The sequence below is a fragment of the Thermobia domestica genome, chromosome 3 (genome assembly GCF_964235325.1).
Source record: "Thermobia domestica chromosome 3, izTheDome1.hap1.1, whole genome shotgun sequence".
Lineage (NCBI taxonomy): Eukaryota > Metazoa > Arthropoda > Insecta > Zygentoma > Lepismatidae > Thermobia > Thermobia domestica.
This window is the reverse complement of record NC_137456.1, coordinates 41,908,448-41,936,137: the sequence shown is the minus strand read 5'-3', so window position 1 is coordinate 41,936,137 and position 27,690 is coordinate 41,908,448. Positions and strand designations below refer to the sequence as shown.

The 27,690-nt window shown below is 36.4% G+C and overlaps 1 protein-coding gene across 1 annotated transcript in view; it reads right to left on the bottom strand.

The window, feature by feature from the left end:
* Positions 1 to 3,669: 3,669 nt before the first annotated feature.
* Positions 3,670 to 27,690, bottom strand: part of LOC145681424 (uncharacterized) — a 38,991-nt gene continuing 14,970 nt past the window's right edge. Inside the window, exons 3-4 of the mRNA XM_081753070.1 lie at positions 10,112 to 10,657; positions 3,670 to 3,930 (exon numbers count right to left, since the gene is read on the bottom strand). Coding sequence (XP_081609196.1) covers positions 3,925 to 3,930; positions 10,112 to 10,657 — 552 coding nt within the window. The 3' untranslated portion in view covers positions 3,670 to 3,924. The remainder of the gene's footprint in view (positions 3,931 to 10,111; positions 10,658 to 27,690) is intronic.

Sequence of the window (27,690 nt, the reverse complement as noted above, 5' to 3'; positions counted from 1 at the left end):
AATAAACACGAAAAAATATTTTTACATATTTTCATATTTTTAACATATTTCTTACATATTTCATTGATTTTTGTTACATATCTATGTACATATTTCGGTACTTTGTACTACATAAAAATCCGGGCCTTAGTGATAACATTCCCAGTAGCAATGTCAAATTTGAAAAATTCTTTAAAACTTACGGTGATTTTAATGTACTGACAAAGGTCGTAGTGGGCGAGTTGAGTATGTGGTACTATCCGATCAGTATTAGGTAAGGATGTATTAGTCTTTCATATCCTATTATCGAGAAAGAAAAATGGACATCACGCGAAAGTGATGGAAAAGCACTGTAAGATTTCAACATGTGGATGTAGAGAAGAATGAAGAGAATTAGGTGGGTTGACCTGGAAATGAATAAGGATTTTACAAATTGTGGGAGAGAAAATTGCAATTTTAGATGTAATTGAAAGAGAGGAAGAGGATATACTAGTTGGACATTTAGGAAGAAGGAACTGTGTCATGTGGGACATACTATAGGATATAGTGGCAGGAAAGAGAGGGAGAGGGCGGAAGAGACTATAGTTAATGGGCAATATCAAAACATAAAAATCGAACGTGAAGAAGAAGAAGAGGTTAGCTGAAAACTGTGGAGCATGGGACTTCTCAGTTGCAACAAAAGACCTGCCAATAATGACAAAATACTTATGATGAAAATGATGATTTTATTAGTTTATTGTATTACATCATACAGTGAAGTAGGCATTGCCATTTAAAATGCAAAATTGAACTGAGCAAGCTCACCAGCAAAGTATGCAATATCAAAATTGCTAATATGCACATATCAACATTTTATCAACGAGAAAAAATTCATTATATATATATATATATATATATATATATATATATATATATATATATATATATATATATATATATATATATCCCACTTGGTGACATGCATTAGCACAAACAGTTTAGTGAATAGTACTTAAAGAATATGGGAAATAAAGTCCCCCCCCCCAAAAAAAAACAAAGAATGTGGGTAATATGTAGGCTATAGCACAAATTATTCCTCTCACTTATCTCAATAGTATTATTATCTCCAAAACAAGACCTAATCAATGAATTTAAGAAATCTTTTTGTATTTATCAATCCAAAACACATAAACGAAGACTTATATTCGTTTCCCTGTAAGATTTAACTTTTGAAAAATTGTTTAACAACATTATTTCATGGCATTGACATGGTTTAAGATTTAATAAAAATGTTTTCTTTTATTATCTATTAAAATGGTAACTCATATGTTTTACAATACTCCCACAGCCCAAATAACAGATGCGTGTATATACTGTGATTGACAGTAAGTACAATATCAAATTGGCCCAAGAGATGGTGTAGCAATCAGACTATTCAGCACGGAGGCCATCACTCTGTTCGTATTTTCAGTCTGTTTTGTTTCGTAGCAGTGACAATGAGTGTTCTATAAAGCTAGATACGTGAATTGTTACTGTATAAGTTCCAACTCGGACGTAACACTACGGCAGCAATCCAAAACTTTTTGTCATGCGAAAGAGCAAGGTACATGTTGGCTCCAGAAATTTCGTACAGGTTAATCACCAAGATCAGCCTGTCCCGCGGTAACAGATTCTGAGGTCATACCAGACATCATGGAAGGAAATCCATCCATCAGCAACATCAGGAGCTACCACATTGTGCCATATGAGTTGATCTCAGCTCAGGCTCAGGAAACAGTGGATATGTGTCATAAAATATGTTTGATGTGCGTTCCTTGAGACGAATTGTCACATTTGGCGACAACTGGGTATTTTCCCGAAATTCTAAAATACAAAAATAGTGGTTGAGCAAGTACCAACTTCTCGAACTGGTCGTCAAAACAGAATCATTTCGAGCGTAAAGTCATGCTCTGAGTGTGGTAGAATTATGAGATGGTCAAGTGCTATATATGGAACACTGGACTGTATGGTTCAGAGACTTGGACATTACGGAAGTTAGAGAAGAAGTATTTAGAGAGCTTCGAAATGTGGTGTTGGAGGAAGATGGAGAAGATAAAATGGACAGAAAGAGTAACAAACGAAGATGTTTTAAGACAGATAAGATTGAAGAGGACGCTTCTAACCACCATCCTTCCTTGAAAGTTCAATTGGATTGGATATATCTTGCGTAGAAATTGTCTTCTTCATACCGCCAAAGAAGAAAAGATGGAAGGAAAACGAGAAATAGGGAGAAGAAGAACACAACTGATCGATGACTTGAAAAATAGAAGAAAATATTAGGAGTTTAAAGAGGAAGCTGAAAATCAAGAAACTTGGAAGAAACAATTACAGGGGCAAACTGAAAATTAAGAAGAAGTAAAGAAAAAAGTTTCTTAGTCGCAGGACCTGCCGAAAGGCAGAATACTTAATAATAATAATAATAATAATAATAATAATAATAATAATAATAATAATAATAATAATAATAATAATAATAATAATAATAATAATTCAGTTCGATTTCATTCCTAATGGTTGACCTTTATTCCGAACAGTTGAAGCGGATGCACACCGCACTACACCAGAAATATCCTGCATTGGTGAACAGAAGTGCGCCCTGCTGCAACAGGATAACGCAAAACCATACTCGGCTTCAGAAACACAATAAAAAAATTCAGATACCTGATGGTATCGAACTGATGCCACACCCAGCGTATAGTCCTAACCTTGACTGAGCAAATGCCAACTTCTAGAAACGGATTACTACGTACCTGCTTCAGTCCATGACGTACTTCCTGAATCCACGGTGTTTAATCAACCAGCAGGAGGTGGAAACATGTATGGCTCACTTCTTTGTCTCTAGAAACAAAACATGGTATCGACGTGAAATGAAGAAACTCCCAGGAAGGTTTCTGCAAACAGTCCATTACAAGGGCCCATACTTTAAATCTTAACTTTATTTTAATGTACTGTAATAAATACAGACATGCTGTTCACAAGAATATTGGAAGAATATTGGCCTACCCTTGTAAACAACATTCATCATTTGCCGTGAATATTAAACACTATTAAATGTAGAACTTAAAATTTTATGTAAATGCTCTCCTTGCAACCTAGGTTGCAAATATCAAGTTTTGGGAATTGCATGTAGTAAGGGGGATGAGAGACTTAGTTTCGTTTGGCATTCGCCAGATCTCCAAACTTGTTAAACGTAGAACCTTAGAATTTTATATAAATATTCTCTTTGCACCGTAGGCTGTAAACAGTGCAAAGTTTCGGAAATTTCGTGTCCTTGGAGGGAAAGGGAGCTTCTATAGTTTTTTTCACTTGCATTCACTCTCGAAGAAGAAGATGAATGAAATACACAGAGAGAGAGGAAAAGATGAAACCTGTCCGCGATATTTCACGAGGCAGGGGCGCAGGCAGCAATTTATTTCGGAGGGGATCCAAAGTTTTTCGGGGGCTCCAAGTTCAATATGAGGACAAATTGTTTTAAAATTTGTAAAAATGCCCCCTAAAAGTATGCAAAACTTACAGAAAAGTCAGGATTTCAGGGGGAAGTCAGGATTCCAAGGAACCAAGACTGCGGAACGCAAGTACAAGTATTAAATAAATGCTACTTTTCCGTTCTGTGTGTACTTTAGAGTAGAATAGGTAAAATAAGTTGTCAATCATCAAAATTCTGGTTAAAATATTAATTTTTATTTCATACAAACTTGATGTGTGTAATCTTTTAAAGTTTAACTTTCATAATTAATAGATAAATTACATTCTTAGATACAACATAGATATTAGTATTATTTACTGCATAATTCTTTGAATAGCAATTGGATGATGATATTCATTATTTACAAACAATAATGGAAACTAATTATATCCTTGCACTTCGTTCATTGCATGCAGGGTGCCTTCAGACACTTAGTTGGATATCCTTCTGTTATTGGTTGGTTACGCCTGAAACATAAAAAAAATTAAATACTATAAAGTCCCAGAGCACAAATAGTTTAACGAAACTTCTAAAATATTATTCTTATGTAACGAAAAAGTGTAAAAAAAAAAAAAAAAAGGCAAGACATACCAATCGATATATCGCATTCTGCTAAACAAAATTATGTTTACCAGTGTAAATCCTCATGTGTAGTGCTCAAGAAAATCGAAAAAAGTAAATTTGTTTGTAAATCTTAAAAAAAAAACTGATTCTTGAATGAGAATCGGTTGTTCAATGGTACAGCGCTTACCTCTAACGCATAAGGTCCCTGGTTCTATCCCTGGACAAGTAAGTTTGTAGCGGATAACATCATGTGAGTGAAGTTTTCTCGTCAGTCACACAAGCTCTCTCTTTGTTGTGCTTCCTGAGGACGAGGTAAGCAGAAGATGATGTCATAGATCATCTAGTTGAAAGTGAATGTATGGTCCATCAATACAAGATGGGGGCAGCTTCTCTGTTTGTTGTGTTTGATGAGAACGAGACAATCATACCATAATGTCACAGGATTGTAAATGACTGCCACAAACGATCTGTATATGACGAAAATTCGTTCTTAGCATCCGTTATTGCTTGTTGTGTTTACTGAGAATGAGATAAGAATGCTATAATGCCACAGAACGTCATAAATAACTATCATAGACAATCAGTGTAAAGTATGAGTTATTTTCTCTGCACCTGTTACTGCTGCTTGTTTTGTTTGCTGAGAATGCGAGAAGCAGATTATGACTTACAGAATTGTAAATGACTGCCATAGACAATCAGTACAAAACGACAGTTATTTTTCCTGTACCTATTGCTGCTTCTTGTCTTTACTGAGATTGTGAGAAGCAAACTATGCCATCAACCGCGTGTTCCTGTTTCGCAGAATCCGTTTCACAGAAAGGGGTTCAAAACTGGTTTTTCACGCTAAGCGTTGCCATGTTTCGAAGAACATAAATAATCTAATGCGCGCGTTCCTGTTTCGCAGAAAGAGAAATTTTACTTTTTATATACGTTTGTGGAAAGCCTGTACTGCACCAGAAGTACGCCGATATTTGTATTAGATGTTGAAAAGCTGATTCCATTGTAATATTGTAATCACATACCCAAATTTAATGAAAATTATTTCATAAATTATTGTGAAAGTCAAGATGGCTGGTATATCAGCACATCGTAAAGTGAAAGGAACAAAAGTATAGTGACAATGGAACATTAAAAATTTGTCCATGTCTATTTTCATAGTTATATACATTGCACGGAAAGTATTTCGGACATTTTTTCAACTTCTCTTCTGCTTATTGCAAAGCAAAAGTATACACTCAGTCATTGTATACACTCATGCTTCAGCAAATCAAGAAGAAAGCTGCCAGTTTCATGTGCAAGAATTCATGACTGACTTTGAACAAACGGCAATAAACGCTACAATGGAAACATTCCAGCAAGCAACATTACACGTTTTTTCTCCATTTTACACAATCCTTCACTTCACAAGGTTGATAATGATATGAGGAAATAGGTTAGAAGAGCAGATGCATTTCCACTCGCTCCTGTTTAAGACATTCCTGATGCATTTCCATACGTTTAAGACGATCCACCCGACATACCAAAGGCACAGGTTTTCCTAGACTATTTGGCGGACAGCCGTACCTCTTTGGATTTATGTTGGTGTTTTGATTACTTCACCAAATATTTCTAATATTGAGTTCTTATCAAAACTTTTCATGCGATTTTGCGAAACAGGAATCGGTAAACTTGACAACGTTGCATACCTTTAAGGTATTCTGCAAAACGGGAGGTAACCGCCGTCAACAGGACATTGGAAAAGGTTCTAATAAACAATCAGTATAAGGCGGAAGTTGTTATCTCTGCACCTGCTGCTTGTTATGTTTACTGAGAATGAGATAAGCAGACTAGGCCATCGAACATTCGAAATGACTACGATAGACAATCACTATAATGCGGAAATTGCATTCTCTGCACATTCTTTTGCTCATCATGTTTACTAAGTATGAGAGAAGCAAGCTATGTCGTGACAGAATATCGTAATTAACTGTCGTGGAAGGTCGTAAGTTCTTTATTTGGTCCTGTTACTTCTGCTTGTTGTGTTTGATGAGAATGTGTGAAGCAGATTATGACTCACAGGATATTGCAAATGACTGCCATAGACAATCAGTAAAAGACAACAGTAACTTTCCCTGCACCTACTTTTGTTCGTTGTGTTTTCTGAGAATGTGAGGAGCAGATTATGACTCACAGGATATTGCAAATGACTGCCATAGTCAATCAGTACAAGACGACAGTTACTTTCCTTGCATTTACTACTTCTTGTTGTGTTTACTGAGAATGCGAGAAGCAGGCTATGACGTCATGGAATATTATAAATGATTGACCCTACACCATCATCAAAAGATGGAAGTTGCTTTTTTCTTTTTCTGTTACTGGTTGATGTATTTGCTGAGAATAAGAGAAGCAGACTATGACGTCACATAATATTCGGAATGCCTGTCACAGCTAATCAAACAGGATAGAAGTTATATTCTATACTTATTGTGTTTACTGAGAATGAAAGAAGGGGACCATGACTTCATAAAACGTTGTAAATGACTGTTGCAGACAATTAATACAAGGCGGAGTTTTCTTTCTCTACTTGTTGTGTTTACTGAGAATGGTGGAAGGCGATTCTGATATAAAACATTGCAAATAGCTATTACAGTCACTTTCCCCACTTGTTTTGTTTACTGAGAATGAGAGAAGGACTCTATGGCGTCATGAAACATTGTAAATAACTATTACAGACACTTTCTCTACTTGTTGTGTTTACTGAGAATGAGAGAAAGACTATAGGGCGTCATGAAACATTGTATATAACTATTGCAGACATTTAAAACAAGGCAGAATTTTGTCTCTATTTGTTGTGATTACTGAGAATGAGAGAAGTACTCTATGGCGTCATAAAACATTGTAAATAACTATTACAGACAATTAATACAGGCGGAATTTTTTCTCTACTTGTTGTGTTTACTGAGAATGAGAGAAGGATTGTATGGCGTCATAAAACATTGTAAATAACTATTACAGACACTTTCTTCACTTGTGTTCACTGCAAATGAGAGAATGATATTATGACATCATACAACATTGTAAATAGCTATTACAGACACTTTCTCTACTTGTTTTGTTTACTGAGAATGAGAGAGGCAGACAATGACGTCACATAATATTGGGATGGAAACGAGTCATGTAGACAAAATGAATAAATGGATTAAAGTTGTGTCAAGTAGTGAGTGTATTTTACTTACAAGTTTGAAGAGCCCCATTGTCAAACTAGCTGTGATGGTGTCCCCTATCAACAACGTTTACGTTTACTTGAGAATGTTCTTGATGAATAGAACCTCCACCAGTTTCAACAGCTTGTTGGTTGCTAATATCAACTCCACCATGAGTTCCATAACTACTTCCAGTGTGAATTTGTTGTATTTCACCCCTTCCAATTTGTTCAGCAACTTGTTTATTTAGTCCACCACAATCTTCAGAGTCAACTTGTTGTATTATCCCACCACCAGTAAGTGTAGCAACTTGGTTATTAATTCCACCTCTACAACCCCTAGGAGGTCGGAAACCATGACCACCTCGATGATGGAATCGCAGTGACTGACCATCCCCAGTGTCTGATGCATCTCGATTATGTATAACATTAGCGACACGTTCCCAAACGCCTCGTAAAACTTTTCTGACAGTTCCCTGAAAGATAAAATGACGTACAATAAACATTGTGTTTTTGTTTATGTTGAATAGAGATGTAGAAACGTCATTAAAAATGAAAAATGTCTTACAACGATATGACATAACGGAAAGTTAAGCTTATCATTTTCTTATCCAACTACAGTGTACAAAACAAAACAGCATTTGAACATTTTTAGTACAGATGTTGAGGGGAAATGTATCAAGTGTGTGTTTATAAAGTGTGCTTCACGTGTCCAAAAGCGTTCATTCTCCGAAAACAATATCTAGTATGATCTGTATTTGAAACAATTCATCTCGGCAAACAGTTCGAAACCAAAGCGATGACATACATATTGCATATTTTGTACATACATCTGGTACATATTTGGACAACATAGTCTAACTGACACAAATGTTGACGACAAAGGCGAATAGGTTATCTATTTATAACCAATGCATCTACATTCTGATTCAATGCTTCGGCAATAGCAGTTAAAATTGAAGCATATCTCCGTCACTAACTTTGCATTTATCCAAAACAGCAACAAGTTTCGATCTCTCTTTTTACACTAAGAAAATGGCAGCTCCAATCCTACAAGGGATGAAAATGTGTCAACTGGAGGTGTTTAAAGAGTGTCGGTAATGTGCACTATGTCCTACTGTGTCTAAAAGTAATTTGTGTATTTTTTTCACAGTGTATGAGTTGTACTTTCAAGTAATGGAGATTCCTTGAGACTATATGGACAGCACAAGCACATTCGGCACGAAAGTCTTGGGTTCGACTTCCGTTAGAACCTCATGTGGTTCGGGTTCTATAAAATCGGTTAGGGCATTAAACTCAAAATCAATCAGTTAAAAAGATTGTAGAATAACTGTATCCTAGATGTTACAGTAAGAGTACAGTTCGATTCAGGGCTACTTAACCTTGGTTTCTTTCAAATCACATTGCATATTCTGTCTGCAAGATTATAATACCAAACTTGTAATTTGTTTACTTTTGGTTGTCTGGAAGGGATGATTCACAAAATTCGAACTTACTGGCAAGAAAACAATAATATCTTGTATAACCAAAAATACTTAAAAGCACCAAAGACATACTGTTTTTATTTCGAAGTAGAAGTATATCATTCATAGAGATCAGGCATTTTCTATTAGCTATGGATACTATTTGAATAGGCAATTTGAGCTCTAGGATATGAACTATCATTCTGAGTATCGGTAGGTTGTAAGCTTAGGACGGAAAGAAGAATCCCTCATTCAAAGAGACTCCTACTAGCATATTCTATCAATATATTTGATATAGAAGGGTTGATAATAATGTAAAAATATCCTAGATAATAGTAATGCACAATGTCAATGTAATTTAATAAAGTAACTAAAAAACGTCAGCTATTAATGTACTGAAAATATGGTAGTTATATTTCATTCAATGGAATTAATGTTCACAATTTAAGTTCAAACTATAATTTCAGTTAGTCTTCCAAGCTGATCTAGTGGCTAGCGCTTACGTCTCTGGTACATGGATCCCAGGATTGATTCCCGGTCAGAGAGAACAACATAGAATCACAATCACCACTTATACATAATTTAGAGAAAACCCTTCGCAGCATAACAAGAATGATTTCAGTAACAGAGGATGCAATATTGTTCGATATACATTTCTTAGTTTATCATGATAGACTCCTTTCCTTAAAATTGTCCAGAAGAAAAATCAAAGTGCAAGATCCAGAGATCTTGGAGGCCACAGATTCCTAAAGGTTGTTTTGTTATTAGAAAGTTAACCGAAACTTCCATAATTAGAACTACAATGCTGTGAATGGCCCGTTTTCTTGATGGTACAAACATGTTATTTTGGGTTCAAGTAATGCAATGAACTGTTCCACAATATAATATGATAATGAACCTCGGCCGTCACTGAAATTTACCAGGATATTGAAAAAAAATGGGACCCACAATTCAGATCCTGGATGTGGTACATCACGCCCCTATTTTGTTCGAATGAAGTTGAATCTCGTGGAGGATGTGTGGGTTGTCGATTTCTTAATATCAAGTGTTCTCCATCTTCACCATCTGGTGCAAAAATAATCGTGCCTCATCTGAAAGAAAGGTGAAATCAAGTCGGTTAATGTTGCGTCTAGATTTTGTAAACGAAAATAAAATGTGGTCGTTTCTACAAGTGGTCGTCAGGTGGTTATACTTCTGGAAACACGTGAAGTTTACATGGATAATGCCACTTTCTTCTATCTCCCGCTCTTTACTGTGTGAGTTTATTTTCAATTGTGGTGTTGTTGATAATAACGGCAGAAAATATCACATCATAATATTAGTAGACGTCTCATAATCACTAATCATTATTTCATATTATCGTGAACTTTTTGATCATCCTGAATATACTTACCTTGTCCACAAAATATAACTTTAAGAAAAAAAACTGTACTTGCTTACCAAAGGATTGCCAACGTTGCCAAAAAATCGGTGTCCTAATCCAGAATTTACTTGTTGTATTTGACCAGAACCATTTTGATTAGCAGCTTGGTTATTCACTCTACCAACGTATCGACTATGTTCATTAACTTGTTGTAATTGACCATCACCTTCTTGGACGGCAACTTGGTTATTAACTGCACCAGATCTTACACCAGAACCTTGGTTGTTAACTTGTTGCAAGTAGCCATTACCTTTCTGATTAGCGACTTGGTTATTAACTCTGCCCAATCTGCCAGGAATTCTCAATCTACCGGATCTACCATAACCACCATTTGCGTTATTATTAACTTGTTGTAGTTGACCATCTCCTTCTTGGTTAGCAACTTGGTTATTAACTATACCCCATCCAGGTACACCGGTAATAGAGCTCGTTACACCAGATCTTACGCCACCACCATTTTTATTTACTTGCTGTATTTGTCCGTCCCCAGTTTGTGAAGCGACTTGATTATTTACTGAACTGTGACCATGTGTGTTCAGTCGGCCATTTTGCGCGGCACCTGCCTGAAAGAAAAAAATAATGTTTTTGTCAAATACTGTTAATTATGCAAATTTTGTAATGATTCCAAAAAAAAGTAAATGAAGTAAATCTATTTCTAAACGAAGATAGTTTTCACTGATATATATGTAATTTAATAAATAAGATGTTCCTTATATTTAATCAATGATTTATTCTATTAGAACTAATGTTTCAACGTTATCTGACTGCCTTTATCTTTAAGGTTCTACTAGTTTAAAGAAAATTTGTATACAAGAGAGGATGAGAAACTAAGAATAGAAGACCGATACTTCTGGAGTTTCGTGTTATAGAAGAGTGAGAAGTGAGCGGTAGCTTTAATACATGGAGTTAGCAACTGTGCAGAGTTTCAACCATCCGCCAACTACGGCTCTTGTTGTATGTAAACACATATGGCTACTGGTTTGATAAACTGGTATCGCGAAGAAATCCGCTCAGTTACTCGGTTTTTGTGGGTGAAGCATATAATCGCGGCTGAAATTCACCGGTAGCTGGTAGAGGTTTACCAAGGATGTTATAAAATAGAGGATCTGCCCATATGTACCTTCATTCTATTAAATCAATGAAGCAAAATAAAAATAAAAACAGCCGAACATAGGCACGTCTGTTTGGCTACTCTCGTTTCCGTCATCGTCTGATTGGCTACTTTCGTTTCTGCCATGGTTGTTGGCTCAAAATATTGCGATCCTATTGGGCGGAGTGGGCAGAGTAGGGGTAGCGAAACTGTGACGTATGGCTTCAAGATTTTGTTATAAGGGCAGATCCTCTTTTTTATAATACCCTTGAGGTTTACGGAGAGACTGGTAATGTCTTTGCCAGGACTTCTCACCGTCATCGTCCTTCACATCACTTTCCCCTTATACAGCCCAGAAGACCACCATGCTGTTAAAGCAGTTTTGCTGAGATATCATACCACCTATACTGTTCCTGCATTTGAATAAGCACCTAGGAGGCCGTCGATTCGCTTCAGACAAGGAGGTGACACACCTCGTGACAATGTGGCTGAACACGTAAGGACACAATTTTTACCAAGAGGGAATCCCGCTGAGCACTCTTTCTGGTACCACCTCGTAACCAGATCTTCTTCTTGTTTTATTATGGTCATGTCTAAAAAGCTTTTTCTTCCATTTTCTTCCAACTCCATGTCCAAGCTTATGCCTTTTTCTTTATCTTCCACACTATCTTTGAAGTTCTCTAATTGTCTCCTAGATCAGAAAGAGTGCTCAGCGAGAGTGTACTGCCATGAGAGGGGCGACGTGGATAGGAGTACAAAGAGAAATTTCATAACAAATATGATAAGAAGAATAGAAATGCTGGAGGACGAAGAGGAAGAAAGGAAGGAGAGCATACATAAATTCTACAGACAGTTAGAGAAGAACGGTTACAGCAAGAAGGAGTTAGAGAAGGAAGAAGAACACAGGAAGAGGAAGAGAGGGAGAAAGAAAAATGAAGAGGATGAGAGTGGAAAATGCCATGGTATAGAAAGTATGGGAGAAGAAACGGAGAAACTGAAGAATTTATTGAAGAATGGAGGGGTCAGAACGTATAGAAAGAGTGGAGAAAATTTATTAAGGTCAATAAAGAAGAAGAATAGAAAAGGCACCAAAAAGATTAACGAACAGGAAGAAGGAATCATCTATAGGGTATGGTATGAGGACTGCGATATGTCATATATAGGAGAGACAGGAAAGAGTGTGAAAGAAAGATTAAAACAACATAAAGATGATGTTAGGGGAAGAAAGATACCAATGCCATATACAAATATGTTAAAGAGACTAATCATGGAATTAATTGGGATAAGACGGAAGTATTGGAGATGGAGAAAAGAATGATAATAAGGAAGTGGAAAGAAGCAGATTGGATAAAGAAGGTAGGAAGAGATAAACTGATGAACTGGACAGGTGGCTTACCTATTAAAGAATTATGGCAAGGAAGTTTGAATAGCATAGAGAAAAAGAAAATTTAAAAAAGGCCCTTATAAGAACCAAAAATGAAGGAACGTGATTAGTTGGAAAGTGAAAACGAAGACTTATGGGATTGGCTGAAGGCCTCAGTAAATAGGAAAAAAGAAGAAAATAAATAAGTAAAAATAAAAAAGTACAACAATGACTATATATATGACGGTTAAAGAATTTAAACTTTGTCGTAACAATATTTATATATATATGTCTGTATTTTCATTTATTTTCGATAGTGTCTGAAGAAGGATATGTTAGATATCCGAAACAGGAACAAATTATAATTTAAAATAAAGTGGGTTTTAAGCTTTGGTCAGTGTCTCTTTTGTTAAAATAATCAATCCAAAGCCATGAATAGTCTTACTAATGAAATATGATATATGGATTTCCCATTTAAAATAATTATACATGTGTTTCACCGGTTTTTTATATTTCTCCTAGAAAGAAAGAAAAAAGGGCGAAGAAAATAGGGTAGTGTTACAATATTGTTATAACAGAATGACCATATCTCGAAATCCTTTTAGGTTAAAGACATGAAATTGGGTATTTAGACTTTTCATTTAAAATAATTAAAGACATGTTTCAGCGTATTATATATATATATATACAGATATATATATACAGATATATATATATGCCTTAGAAGGGGAAACATAGGGTAGGAGTTGCAATTGTTACAATAAAATGTCAATATCTCGAAATCACTTAAAGTTAGAGTTGATCAAAGACGTGTTTTAAAGCGTGTTTTAGTGTTTTCCATAGTAGAAAAACACAGAGGACGGGAGTTGCAATAGTTGTAATAAGTTAACCTGAAGTTGTCAATCTCCTCATCAGGGGAAAACGAACGAACCATTTGAAATTAATTTTTTTAACACACTCATCACTTGAGTCGACATGGGCTTGTATCATTTCACTTTGATTAAAATGGATATTTTAAGGGGTAAAGGAGTTTAAATTTTCGCAAAAATAAAAGCCCTGAATGTATTCTTGTACGGCGAAGAATTAAAGCAAAGGCTGTAATAAGAGGTGCGAGGCCGTATACCCAACAAATGTAAGGGTCTAAGGACAAAGTCCCCAACTAGGTAAAGGAGCCTAAATTTTCTGGATATATCCTTCTCTGAAAACAATACAGGGTTTTAAATTTAAATAGTATTTGTGACTTATTTCAAATTATCCCCTCTAGCCCCGACTGAAATCACTGGGAAACATTCTGCGGCCAGTAGCGTTTTCTACCGTATCCGAAGTACAGTTAGCCGTCGACATTCGATCACTCACACTTAAGATCGGTAGTAAAGATTAGACTACTTCGTTATTATAATCAACGACTTAAATATAATAATAACAGAAAATATCATTAATAAGATAATAATAATAATAATAATAATAATAATAATAATAATAATAATAATAATAATAATAATATCATTAACTGTGTCGATAATATTGCCGCTCATATGGATAATTTTAGCTTGAGAAGTTATCTACACTGTTGAAAAGCTATTTCCTTTTGCGTATATTCTTTGATTGCCTGCTGATACGTGCTTACGCGTTTTCGGTAAGTTCCTGTTCCTTTAGTTCGCCTGAGGCGTTGTGAAAGAAGACAAACTGTGTACTTCAAAGCCATTTTCAAGAATTCGTATATCGTCAATTTTCAAGAAACTTTTAGGTAAGTACTCTCCTGTTCTCTTTGCTTTGTAGACATAGAGGTCGGTATTCAGAGAGAATTCGTTAATCGAAGGTTAGTCAGAGACTAGTTAGCTGGTATACTAGGTCTTTACTAAGGAAGGTGTACTTTTTGGTATTCAGAGTCTACTTTGAATACAACTAAAAAGTTGATTTGGGTATGATTAACTAATATAACCTCAATGCATCGGGTGAGAAAAATAAATGTGGCAACTACGGAAAAGTAGATGTGCGCATGCATAGTCTGTAAAAATGAAAATACATGAAATACGAAATGCGAAATGTTGTGTCGCATGCTAAACCGTGGGTACAAGATTAACCTCTGCTCTAGACTAATTAGTCACATCTGATTAACTTCGTCAAATACTACGTCCTAATCAGAGACTCTGAATAAAATTTTGATAACCATCCGTTAGTCAAACCCGTAGTATAGCCTTAGTGAGGCATCAAAACGACTCTGCATAAGGCCCAGAATCTCTAATGCATATTTTCATCACGAAGTATTTTAGCTCATTGTAGGTGATAAAGAAAATGTATTTCCTTTTACTAGTTGAAATTTAGTAACGAATAACTAAAATAGTACAACGCAGACAATACCACCATATACTCTTGTTAGTAATATCGCCAACGACCATCACAGTCATCTGGATGCATCTGCCCTTGAATTGACTGTCAAGTTTGATATTGTGATGCTTTGTCTTCCCTCCTACTGTAGCCACGAACTGCAAGCACTTGATGTAAGGTGTTTGAAATCACTCAAAGTAACCCGAATGAAGCCAGAGACACGTTTCGAATAAAATATCTGGGGAACTCATTAAACAAGCAACAGGTTTCTAGACTTTTTGCTTGAGCATGGCATAATACAGGGCCACAACTCTTCAAAATGCTATTTCAGGGCTTAGGGAATCAGAAACTCAAACGTCCCTATGATCCAAACATGTTCCCAGAAACTGCCTTTTTTCTTAGTTTAATCTCCGAAAGATCGAATGTCCCCAAGTCTGTAGCTGATAATGAACTTAATGATTCCACTACAGAGAAAGATAAACCTCCAACTCCGACAGATTCCCGTGGATCACTGCAAAGTCTCGAGGGTAAAGTCTCATTCAAAAATAACGTGACTAAGATTTTGTAAGTACCTAAAATTAAATGTTCAGAGCTTTGTAAAAAAAATCCATTAAAAGCGAGGCAGTTATTCTGAAACGGAAATTGTTGACAGAATTTGAAGGAGCTTCCAAATACAAACTTCAAAGAAAATCGGGAAGATAGGGTTAAATATGGCAGAACCATCAAGACAACTCGAAAACGATTATCATCAACCGAAGTTGCGCGTTAGCAAAACTCACCCTATTATTAAGAAGAGCCATCAGAAAGACAATTTTTGCGGTGATTGTGGAGGAGTTTTATTACCACCAAAAAGACCTGGATTCAATATAAGGAATGCATGGTGTGGTTTCATGAAAATTGTGAGTCAGGGATGTCTGTGTTAGTAGTTAGACCATCAGGAGCGTGAAACCGACTGTGTATTGTTGGACAAAGATTTGTTTTAAGATTACATTGCGTTATTTGAGTCCATAAAATAAGTAAATGGTTTTATTACTTACTGGGCATACTTTTTAACATTAGTGGTTCATTATGTATTGCTATTTGTTGCGTATGTTTATTGTGTTTCCAATGATGTTCTTCTAATATTGGATTGAATACTTACTACTCAAATATATGTATCTATTATGTAAATTCTGATATTTGTAAGTGGCGATGTTATGTTTAGATGCTTACAATATCGCCGTTTTGCCTATTGTAACAGAAACACTAATAAACTGTAGCTGGTTTCTCATATTGCAAATTCAGCAGATGGTTATTTTAATACAAGGTTCTAGGAAGTTGATGTAGAATTTACTTTTTTTGTTGTTGATAATCAATGAATTAATTTCAATATTAGTGGCGATATTAGCCTCAATTGCCATATAAAATGTTACTGTTACCAAGATTATATTATTTTCTCCGCGTGAACTTTGACCAGATGTACATTTTTGGTTACATTGTCCCTAAACAAAACCTCTACATTTAAATTTTATATATTTTCAAAGTTTGCTTACTAACCACCCTAGCTCCACATCTTATTTGGCACGTCAGTGCACAACGGAATCAATTTCACTTTTTAAGGGGATATGAAAGTAATTTCTTTAGACAAGGGTGGTAGGGTTTGGATTACAGTTTAGTGTCCCTTTTTAGCACTGAGGCTAAATGAGACGTGTTTAATATAGAACTCGAACCACTGCAATGCGATCAAATTTCAATGTTCACTCTCACCAGGAATTGAACATATATCAAAATTATATATATATATAATTTATTTTTAAATATCTGTTAGAATTTATATTATCTTGAGATTCTTTGCTATAGTCTGGGATACTAAATTCCCTCAAATTTTATTTTTTTCTGATTTTTTTTACTAATGTACATTCCAAGAGAATCACAAGGGCAGACCTCACGGACCACAGTTTGAGAAACGCTGATTTAATTCAACCGAAGCTCAGGGAGAAAATAACTCACCGTATTTTTGACGGGAACTTCCCCAAATCGACGATGTCCAAAGTTGACTGCGATACCAAATCCATTGCTAACCTGCTGTACTTGGCCCGAACCGCTTTGTTGAACAGCTTGGTTATTTAGTCCACTGAATCCAGGAAAACCATCAGGGAAGCCCCATACGCCGGATCTTAAACCAGAACCTTCTTTATTAACTTGCTGTAGCTGACCATTGCCCTGCTGACTAGCTACTTGGTTATTAACTCTACTTAATTCGGTAGGGAAGACCGTTACGCCAGGTTTAATACCAACATTTGAGTTAACTTGTTGCAGTTGACCAGAACCACTTTGTTTAGCAACTTGGTTATTCACTCCATCATATCTATTATTTTCATTAACTTGCTGTAATTCTCCATTTTCTTGTTGGGCAGCACTATTATTAGCTGCACCCAATCCGAAAGGAACTACCAATCCAGCATTTGCATTACTATTAATTTGTTGCAATCGGGCAGAACCATTTTGTTTACCAACTTGGTTACTCGCTCCATCAACTTCTATATTATTGTTAATTTGATGTATCTGACCACCTGTTTTTGGGTCAGCAACTTGGTTCTTAATTCGACTCAATCCGCCATTAACGATCGATGCACCGGGTTTAAGACCAATATTTCCCTTATTAACTTGTTTCATTTGACCTGGACCACTTTGTTTATTAACTTTTCCATTCACTCCAACATATTTTTTCTTCTCAAAAACGTGTTCTATTTGGCCATCTTCTGTTTGGTTTCCAACTTGGTTAGTCACTTCACCAAATGCATCAACAGTGACCGATTCTCCAGGTCTGAAGCCAACATTTGCTGTAATTACTTGTTGCAATTGGCCAGGACCATTTTGTTTGCTTACTTCGTTATTCACTTGACCAAATGCAACATTTTCATTAACTTGTTCTGTTTGTCCATTTCCTTGTTGGTTACCAAGTTGGTTATTAACTCCTTCCATTCCGCTATTAATTCCCGGCACTCCCGGTCTAGAAGCAACATTTGCGTTATTAACTTGTTGCAGTTGATCAGTACTACTTTGTTTGCCTACTTGGTTATTCACTTCACCGTATCCGTTAATCTTATTAATTTGTTCTGTTTGACCACTTTCTTGTTGGCTGGCAGCTTGGTTATGCACTCTACCCCAATCAGGTTGACCAACAGGATGGATCCATAGACCAGGGTGATAGTGGATTGAACTGAGATGGTACGGTACTGGAAAACCCCTCTGAAATAAATAGTTAACAAAATATATTAAAAGAAACAGTATTTTTTTAAACTCGAATTGCGTATATGATTTCATTTTACTATGTAAAATTTATTTTATTGTTACACTGAGAGAAAAAACTGATTTTTAGTCTGAAACATCTGGAGAAGCGAAATTAAGCAGATTTTATATCAGATACTAAACCAGGCTAGGTTACAACGGTACGTTGTATATTTGTATATTGTTACTACTTGTAAATTTTTATTACTTGTAAATTTTGGGCGTAAAGTATTTTATATATGTACTAGACTGGTTAGATTATTCGAAGAAGAAAAAGAAAAAAAGGAGGAAGTTAGATATAATATCGATATATATATATTATTCGTGTATGCAGCGCACCTTTTTTTGCACAAAAACGAAGTCAAAAAACAGGGTGCGCGGCATACACGAGGAAATGTAGAATTGACTGAGCCATCAAGCATTTAAAATCATGGGGAGCTTTTATTAACCTAATACTGGCATATTTTGAGTAATTTTACAAGAGTAGAAAAGTTTTAATATAAAATGACAAGCTACAGCTCATCTTTCCTCTTTGCATCAACCGGCCTTTCAAGAACCACTTGCGGTCACTGTACACTGAAAGGATGGCAACTGCAGTACACGAAACTAAGCCAACTGGCCGAATTAAGAAACCTGCACTTCGCCTTTTGTGCGAATGGATTATTGAAGCATGGAATTCAATTCCAGAGGATCTTGTCGTCCGCAGCTTTAAAAAAAATGCTGCCTTTCCAATGCCAGCGATGGGAGCGAAGACTTTATTTAGTCCGATGGTGATGCGTGCTCCAGCTCCTCGGCGACGAAGAAAGCTAGGCACGGGAGTGATTTCTGTTAATAATCACGGTATTGTTGGATTGTCTCTGTGTATAACAATTTTAATGATTAAAAGTAGGATGAAAAATACATTGTGCCTTTTTTTTTCAGAAAATTGATGTGCGCCGCTTACACGAGTTTTTTTTCAATTTTAACGTTCCAGAAATTGGGGGTGCGCGGCTTACACGCATAAATACGGTATATATATATATATATATATATATATATATATATATATATATATATATATATATATATATAAAGAGATATTCATATGTTTTAAAATAATATGATTGTCGATAGGAGGTTGTCAAGACAACAAGATATAAATAAATGGAATTAATACAAAAACAGAGTTTGTGTTATTCAATGGCTCAATTTATACAAAAAAGAACCAGTTATATTCGTTGTATATGGTGCCGGAACCTGGGAAGAAAGGAAAACGTTGTTGATATTCGTTGTATAATTATTTATACAAAAAGAACCAGTGATATTCGTTGTCAGGTTTATTGCTTAGCCATGACTCGTTTTTTCTCTCCATCAAGGACGCCCATCAGGGAGGGCAAGGTGGGGCGCTGGCGCCCTCCTAAGAGGAAATTGTACTTGGGAATATCGAAAACCCAATAGAATTTTTATATTAGTTACAGCAGAATTTGAAACTATATTTGAAAAGTCGCTTATACTTGCCCCCTTGGAAACCACAACATGGGCGCCCTTGCTCTCCGTATAAAGTTAGGGATAGAAATAAATATATAAAGCAGAATTAGCAGCAATCGGACAAAATTGAGAGAAGCGACAGGAGTATTGTGTAACCGTAGGGTAGCAATACTCCTTTAAGGAAAAGTTTACAAAACAGTAGTTGAGATCTGCCATACTATGCGGAGCGAATTGTTGGACGACGAAAAAGAGAAATGAACAGAAGTTTCATGTTGTAGAGGTGAAGATGCTGTGTTGGATGTGAGGAGTGACGCGGAGGGATAAAATTAAGAATGAAATAATCCGGAGAACAGTAAAGGCAAGAACGCTGGTAGAAAAACTGCAAGCAAGTAGACTGAGATAGTTTGGGTATGCAAGGAGATCTTAGGAATATGTAGCTCAGCGAGTGGATGCTGTAGAATCGAAGCCAGCTAAAGAAGAAGTTAGGAGATTTGTTAAGAAAGATACAGAGCAGTATGGTATCACAGAGGAGGACATGACACAAGGTAGAAACAGGTGAAGGATATCCGGAAAGCTGAGCCTTGCTAGAAGAAGAAGAAGAAGTAAATGTAAACAAGTATGACCAAAATATATGAGGAAAAATGCGTGAACAATATGATTCATAATAGAAATGTATCAATATGTAAAATGCAATTGAGTTTGATGAATTTTTATGCCGTTACGAAGCATGGGGTTGGAGCTTGTATTCAATGCAGTTAGCGGCTGCTCAGACCATCGTAGAATACTAATTCTCTAAGATAGGACATTCTCCGCTTCACTGTCTTATCTTAAGGGGAGCTGTATTGCTGGGCCAATACACTGGTTCCAGCAAGATGTGAAATTGTGCCTTATTGATGTGACATACAATAGCAATGTACATAGAATTCAGTGATGATATAAACTTTGTTCATTTAGTGAGGTAAAATTGAAAATCTAAGTCGTTTTTCTTTCTTTTTCTTTTTTCTTTTTTTTCTTTTTGGAAAATTTACAAAACTACCGTTTGCTCGTACCGATAACATTTTAATTGTTATCGGTGTAACTTCCCCTCAAAAACCACCATTGGATATACGATGTGGTATCAAAAAGTTCGTGCAATCACCTTGAAGGTAACATACTATAACGCTTCTCGAACCTGCATTTGATAGTTAGGTACTTACTTGTATGTTAATCATACAAATTCTGAACTCGTTAGAACAACTCTTCCTTTGCAGGTAAATCGCTGAGAGTCAGATGATTGGCTACCTAGAGACACGGAGTATCATTAAGTTCCTTCATGTTCATGGGAAATCAGCAAATCAAATCCACGAAGAGATGAAACAAGCCTATGAGTATGGACAATCATCCATGAGATGATATCCAAGTGTAAACGGCAATTCCAAACTGAACTCATTACCACCGCGGACGTCTCTAGATTTGAAAGATCATCTTTTACTGATGATGCTGCCATGATGGAGAAAGTTGAGAAGATCAGAAAGGAAGACAGGGGGATAACCATTGAAAGTGTTATGTGTGCAATATGTATGAGTTACGGATCTGCCTGGAATATTATTCACACGAGCTGTATCTTCAGAAAGTGTCACCATGGTGGGTACCATGACTGCTCACACCTTTCTAGAAGAGAAATCATTAGGATACTGGAAGAGAAATGTTGCATTGCTGAAGATGGATGAAGAGAACTACTGACAATGAATGAAAGTTGAATTTATTTTTATGACCCAGAATGAAAGGAAATGAGCAAATAAAGAAAACACCCTTCCTTCCCTTACCCTAAAAAAGGAAAAGGAGAAGTCTGCCACCAAGGTACTGTGAATGGGTCATCATGACAGACTCCCTATCACAGGGGCAAACTGTTACTAGTATTTATTATTCCCATTTTCTGACTAATTTACGAGAGGAACTCAAAAAACAAACGTATCGTATTAATCACAAAATACGTGCTGGAGTTGGTAGACAATGCACCAGTTCATTCCGGGCATGTATCCATCATGAAGGGATTGTAATTAAGATATGAAATTTTGTTCCACCCCCATACTCACTGAATCTAACACCGTGATGTCTATCTTTTCTGAGAAATGAAGCGTCCACTCAGAGGACGCCATTTTGACAGTAAGGATGACGTCATTTCTCAGGTTGAACTGTGGTTTCAAAGCCAAACCTCAGAATTTTGCAAACGGTCTTATGGTAAGTGATGAACTGCAGGCAAAAATTTATCGCTAAGCATAGTGACTAGGTAAGAGAAGACCTAATGTGATCATGGTATCAGAATTCTCCAGAGTGTAGTTTTTCTAGGTGATTGCACCAACTTTTTGATACCCCTTACACTAACATGTAGACCAGTTATGTCAAACTCAGTATCTGAAGTGAGCTAAATAGTGATTAGTGTACAATAGTGAGGACCGCAAGGGAAAAACGTACTGACTAATGTATTAAAAAGTTAGTAAATACTCAGTATAATACCTAATACTTTGATTCTTAAAAAAACATAAAAGGAGCATAAGAATATCCACGTAGTAGATGGGTATTTGATATATCTTTTCCTACAACCAGTTTTCAGATGTCTGTTCGCACTAACGATTTTTATAATAGAGGTCAGATGAGTGGGATTAACTTCGATTAGTTGTTAACTTCGATTTTGTTGGGAAATTCTTGCTTTTCATAAATGACGTAAGAAATGTTATTCACGCTGAATGTTATATATTTTTTGCCTGTGAATTGAAGGCCACAGGAAATGATTCAAGGTCGCAACATGCTTCCGCGGACCGATAATTTAATATGCCTGATGCAGAAAAATGTTATCGTTTATTTTAGCTTTGGAATAAACAATTCACGTAAATTTTCCAACCCCCCACGAAATTCGACAGTTGTACGTGTTCACTTTTCCCGACATATGAAATGTGGCTTCATCTGAAAACAAAAATCGAGACAGAAGGTCACCATCTTCTTGTAAGCGGGTAAGCATTGACTAACAGAATTCCATTCTCATGTCACAGTCTTCCTCTATAAGCTCGTGCACAATTTTTAACTTATAGGGCCGGACCTTCAAATTCTTGCGTACGATCTTGTGTAACGTTGACTTCGGTATTCCCAGTTCCAATCATCTACGTTTAAGCGACTTCATTGGACTCCTGGCTACGCTGTCCTGCAACGTGTGAATCACATCGTCACTCGTTCCTGGCCTTCCACTGCGTGGTAAATCTGACATACTTCCCGTTTCTTTGAACTTCTCGTACCACCTCTTGATACTTGTTTCTGCTCGGGGTGTTTTTCCATACGTTGGTTGGAACTTTCTCCGCACTGAAACGTAAGATTTTAATTCCGCAAACCACAAAACACATTGTGTCTTTTTTTTACTAGACGCCATCTTAAGTCACGTGATTACCAGCGCAAACGTCATCGAGCATAGTGGCCAGAACAAAACTTTAAACTTATCTTCTTCCAACCCCAAAAATTTATACACTTAAACGTAACGGTTTCCAAGTTATAGACTTTTACCTTCCTGCAGGACTTTATGAACTCCCTGTAAAGCTTAGAGAAAACTAAAAATCTGACGAAAACACAGTAAAAATGTTAATAGACTATTTATATTTAAAATATTAAAAAAGTTTAAAATGTCACGAAACTTGCTCTTGGGATATATTAGCCTGTTGGGCGTCATTTGGCTATCGTCGCTTTAAAGAAAGAGTATCTTATGTATAATATTATATATTTAAGATATGATATTACTAATAACTAACAGTTATTATTAATTAAATAGAATTCACACTTGAATACATTAAGGGCGTATTTTATTCCTTAGTACTGTTCATGACATGAGTAGTATGCAGAGAAATATCCATTAACGGGCATTTCCAATAACGAACAAATCCGTATTAGAAACATCCTTTTTGTAGAATAATAGTAACACGGATTGTTACCGGACAGAACAGTCCCTTTAACGGGCAGTTTCAGATATGAATACGGACAGCCTTCTATTCCCTCTTACGTTTTAGTGGAGGGGTTATTCTCAGTTCCATATGCATAAATCATAAAAATATTTCATGTTATTTAAAAATAAATCTGTGATGCAGTGGAATAAAAAGAGGATCCTTTCTCCATAAATATCTTTATCGTAAGTTAAGGTGGATCACTATCCGGAAGTCAGTACATATTTGAGCTCATTGCCTTAACTACTGTGCAATGAAACGTTTCATATTATAAATATTGCACTATAAGATAGAGTAATGTTTCAGCTACAGCACAAGACACTGATTCATTTTATTGTATCTCCTGATATGAAAAAATGTAACAAGTAAAAGAAAATATTTGATTCGTTTTACAATGAGCACACTAGGTGGCACTTGCGTTTAGATCTCACTAGAAGTGCTCCGTTTTATGAAATGTTTATTTGTATGTGTAAAGTATTTTAAAGCAACGACCTTCTAACGAAATAGATATATTGTTTGACCGTTTTTCGTGTTATGTTTCATATTTTATTTAAATATTAATTTACATTTAAGGAAATAGATTTTGAGACAAAACTTGTGCAGAACGCCATAATGCGTTGTTGCCAAATTTGAACGTTTACTGTAGTAGTCACAATAAGAAAATTGCTGGATTCTAGCATTGCAGATCGAGAAGCGGAATTGCGGTAAGGGTCGAAAACAAATGTCTCTAGTAAGTATCCAAGCAGAATTCCATGATTACTTCCTTTATTATCTGGCATCAGTAAACACTCGACACTATTTGGCAACGCCACACTATTCAAGCAGCGTTTAGCATAGCACTGGGAATACCTAGTGATTTACCTAAATCACCAGACAGGACAATATGCAACCTAAACTTGAAATTATTCTTTAATTTGTCCATGACTGGAAGCTTTAGAGACGTGAATGTGGATGAGAATGGAGAGAATTAGCTAGGCCAAGAGGAAACGAATGAGAGTGTGTTCGAAATGATGGAGTAGAGAAGAACAATTTATTGTAGATATTATTAGGAAGAGAAACTGGTTGAGACACTGGCTAAGAAGGGACTGTATCATGAGGGACATGCTAGAGAGTATGGTGGCAAAAAAGTGGGAGGGAGCGAAGGAGGCTGCAATTCATTGTCGATATTAGAGCAGAAAAATCGTACGTGAAGACAAAGACTTTAGCTGAAGATCATGGACCATGAAAGCTTCTCAGTTTCGGCAAGTGACCTGCCAATAATGGCGGAATATCTATTATGATGATATTGATGACGACAAACCACTTTGTGGTCGAATACTAGAGAATTTTCAATGAGTTACTTTAGGGTTTAGTACTTTTAGTTCGTAAATTGTGAATTCTTTACAGGGGCTTGGTATATGCCTTTAAAAAACACACACACGCTTGTAGTGCCTATTGCAATATATGCCTCTATAAACGTAACCAAAAGCAAAACTTTCTTGATCCTTTAGAGAGAGGAATTTTTCCCTGAGGAAATAATTCGAACATTAGGTATAGTATTAATATGGTTAACTAATATGTTTTACTGTATCATGGGTGCAACTACCTCACTAGCTGTGAGTACTCTAAATTTTTGGTACATCTCTGTAAAGAACTTCAGTCATTTGAGAACGAATCATAATCTGTCGGTGCCCGTCAGTCAGATATTTCGCTGTATTAGGTTTGCGGTCTCGAAATATTTCCGAAAGATTAATCAAAAAAATAATCTTAAACAGTCCTCACGAACGTACGAAAGTATTGGATTCAGTGCAACATCTTCCAGAAGTTCATACAGAATAGCTATTTTACAATGTTTTCTAGTCTATTAAACGTTAACGTTTTCGAAGACAAAACTACTGCTTGCTTTCGTTTAGATGTTGTTTCATCCATTTTTCGATGCTAAGTATGCATTAAGTGTAAATTGACTTGACTATTGTTAAACTAGAATGAAAACTAGAACACTTAGTTAATGAAAATAATGACTGTCTGCAGCCGCACACGTTTGTTATCGTTGAGCCAAAGATTGGATTTTGTAGTGAAAGAAGTCTGCAGCCACACACTTTTGCCATCGTTCAGCCAAGGGTTGGATCTGTGGTGGAAGAAGTCTGTATTCACACACTGTTGCCATCGTTCAGCCAAGAATTGGATTCTGTAGTGAAAAAAGTCTGCAGCCACACACTTTTATCACCGTTCAGCCAAGGGTTGGATTTGTGGCTAAAGAAGTCTGCAGCCACACACTTTTACCTTCGTTCAGCCAAGGATTGGATTCCGTGGCGAAAGAAGTCTACAGCCACACACTTTTATCACTGTTGTTCCAAGGGTTGGATATGTGGCAAAAGAAATATGCAGCCACACACTATTATCACCGTTCAGTCAAGGGTTGGATCTGTGGTGAAAGAAGTTTGCAGCTACACACTTTTACCTTCGTAAAAATAAGGATTGAATTAAAGGACGAAAGAAGTTTAGAGCCTACGGTGGGAAGTCTTCGACCGCATGTTGCAACTCCTGGACATCAGGAAACGTTGAGAAGTATGGTGCAACATGAGCATGAGAGCATCATGTTTGTTGATCATTGGCGGAAGCTTGCGAACAAGTTTGCGGCGCATTTCAATTCGGTTCTGTATTATAACAATCTGCATTGACAGTTTCACTTTGCCTGTCAAATACATGATGGATCACTCGCACCATAAACTACCATACAAGCAACAACACCTTTTGTGAATGGATAGGCAGTTTAGGAAACCATCTTCTATTTTGAATACGATCTTCATCTTAATTGTCTTGACCGTTTACTACTATTATCAGATTTATTTTTTTTAAAAACCTGAACTGACAGTCAGATGCAGGAAACTTCCCCAGATATTCCTTACACTCAGATAACTGCACATTTTCAGATGACAATTCTTGTTGGCGGGTGTAAACTCATATGGCACCCACGAATCTAATTCTTTTACCTTACCGATTGCACAGGCCACCAAACGATAGTGGTATGATGTATGTCTAACACGTTTCCATTTGCAAGAATCAGCAGAGGATGCGATTCCAGGGTGTTCTTGAGTTTGTTCGAACATTATCCTCTTCAATACTCACAAGGCTCATTTTGCAATATTGTTTCAGTGAAAAGAATTTGGACAAACAAAGGAGAATGGTGCGTTCATTCGTCATTTGTGATTTAAATGCACCGTTAATTCTTCTTACGACTCGCTGTGCAGAATATACCAGTTCAAATTCATAAAGAAATCTCAGTTACAATTGTATGTTCTCTACGGCGCACTTTCATACGACACTGTTCAACAAAGCACTGCGTTCTTATTGTCTGCGTATCACATTCAGAATTTTGTGGTGGTAGAAGCGTGATCTCAGTTCTTCCCTGTATTGTGTTGCAGACGTGAGTTTGCTACCGAATGTCAAAGACTGAGGTTTCATTTGCTCCAACCTAATAAAGTAAAGAGCTTGTGACTGAGTAACTGATATATGCCTAGACCAATTGCTTAAGATAGATATTTGGAGAGAACGTAGGATTTATGATGTAACATATCACTAAGGAAGGATTCGTGAAAATTCGGCAAGCAAAGGGGTGTGTTATAATAATTATAAGATGTACGTATTTCGGAATCCCTTAAGGATAGAGATAATAAAATGTGTTTTAGTCTTTTTATTTTAAAATAGCTGAACATCCATTCTTTGCACCGGGAGAAAGGTTTATGCAATAAAGTATATTTAAATATTCTAGTCCCAATAGAGAGGGGGGACGATGCCTCAGTGACAGAGTGCTTACCCCTGATGCGTCGGGTCCCTGGTTCAATCTCATCCCAGGTAAGTTTGTAGTGGAGAAATCATGTCCGTGGGTTTTTATCGAGGTACTCCCGTTTTCTCCCACTTTCTCATTCCACCAATTCCTTCATCATTCATTTGCTTTAATTATCACCTCCCTTATTCTAAAAGGGCAGGACATTAAACTAAGGACATTCTACTCCCAATAGAGGTGCTTGGGCAGTGGGAATAGTGCTCCAGTTCGAAAAAAAAGAAGCAGTTTCCGCCTTACACAGCCTCTTACTTAAAAGAAAGACGGAAATTGTATTAAAATTAACCGGAAAA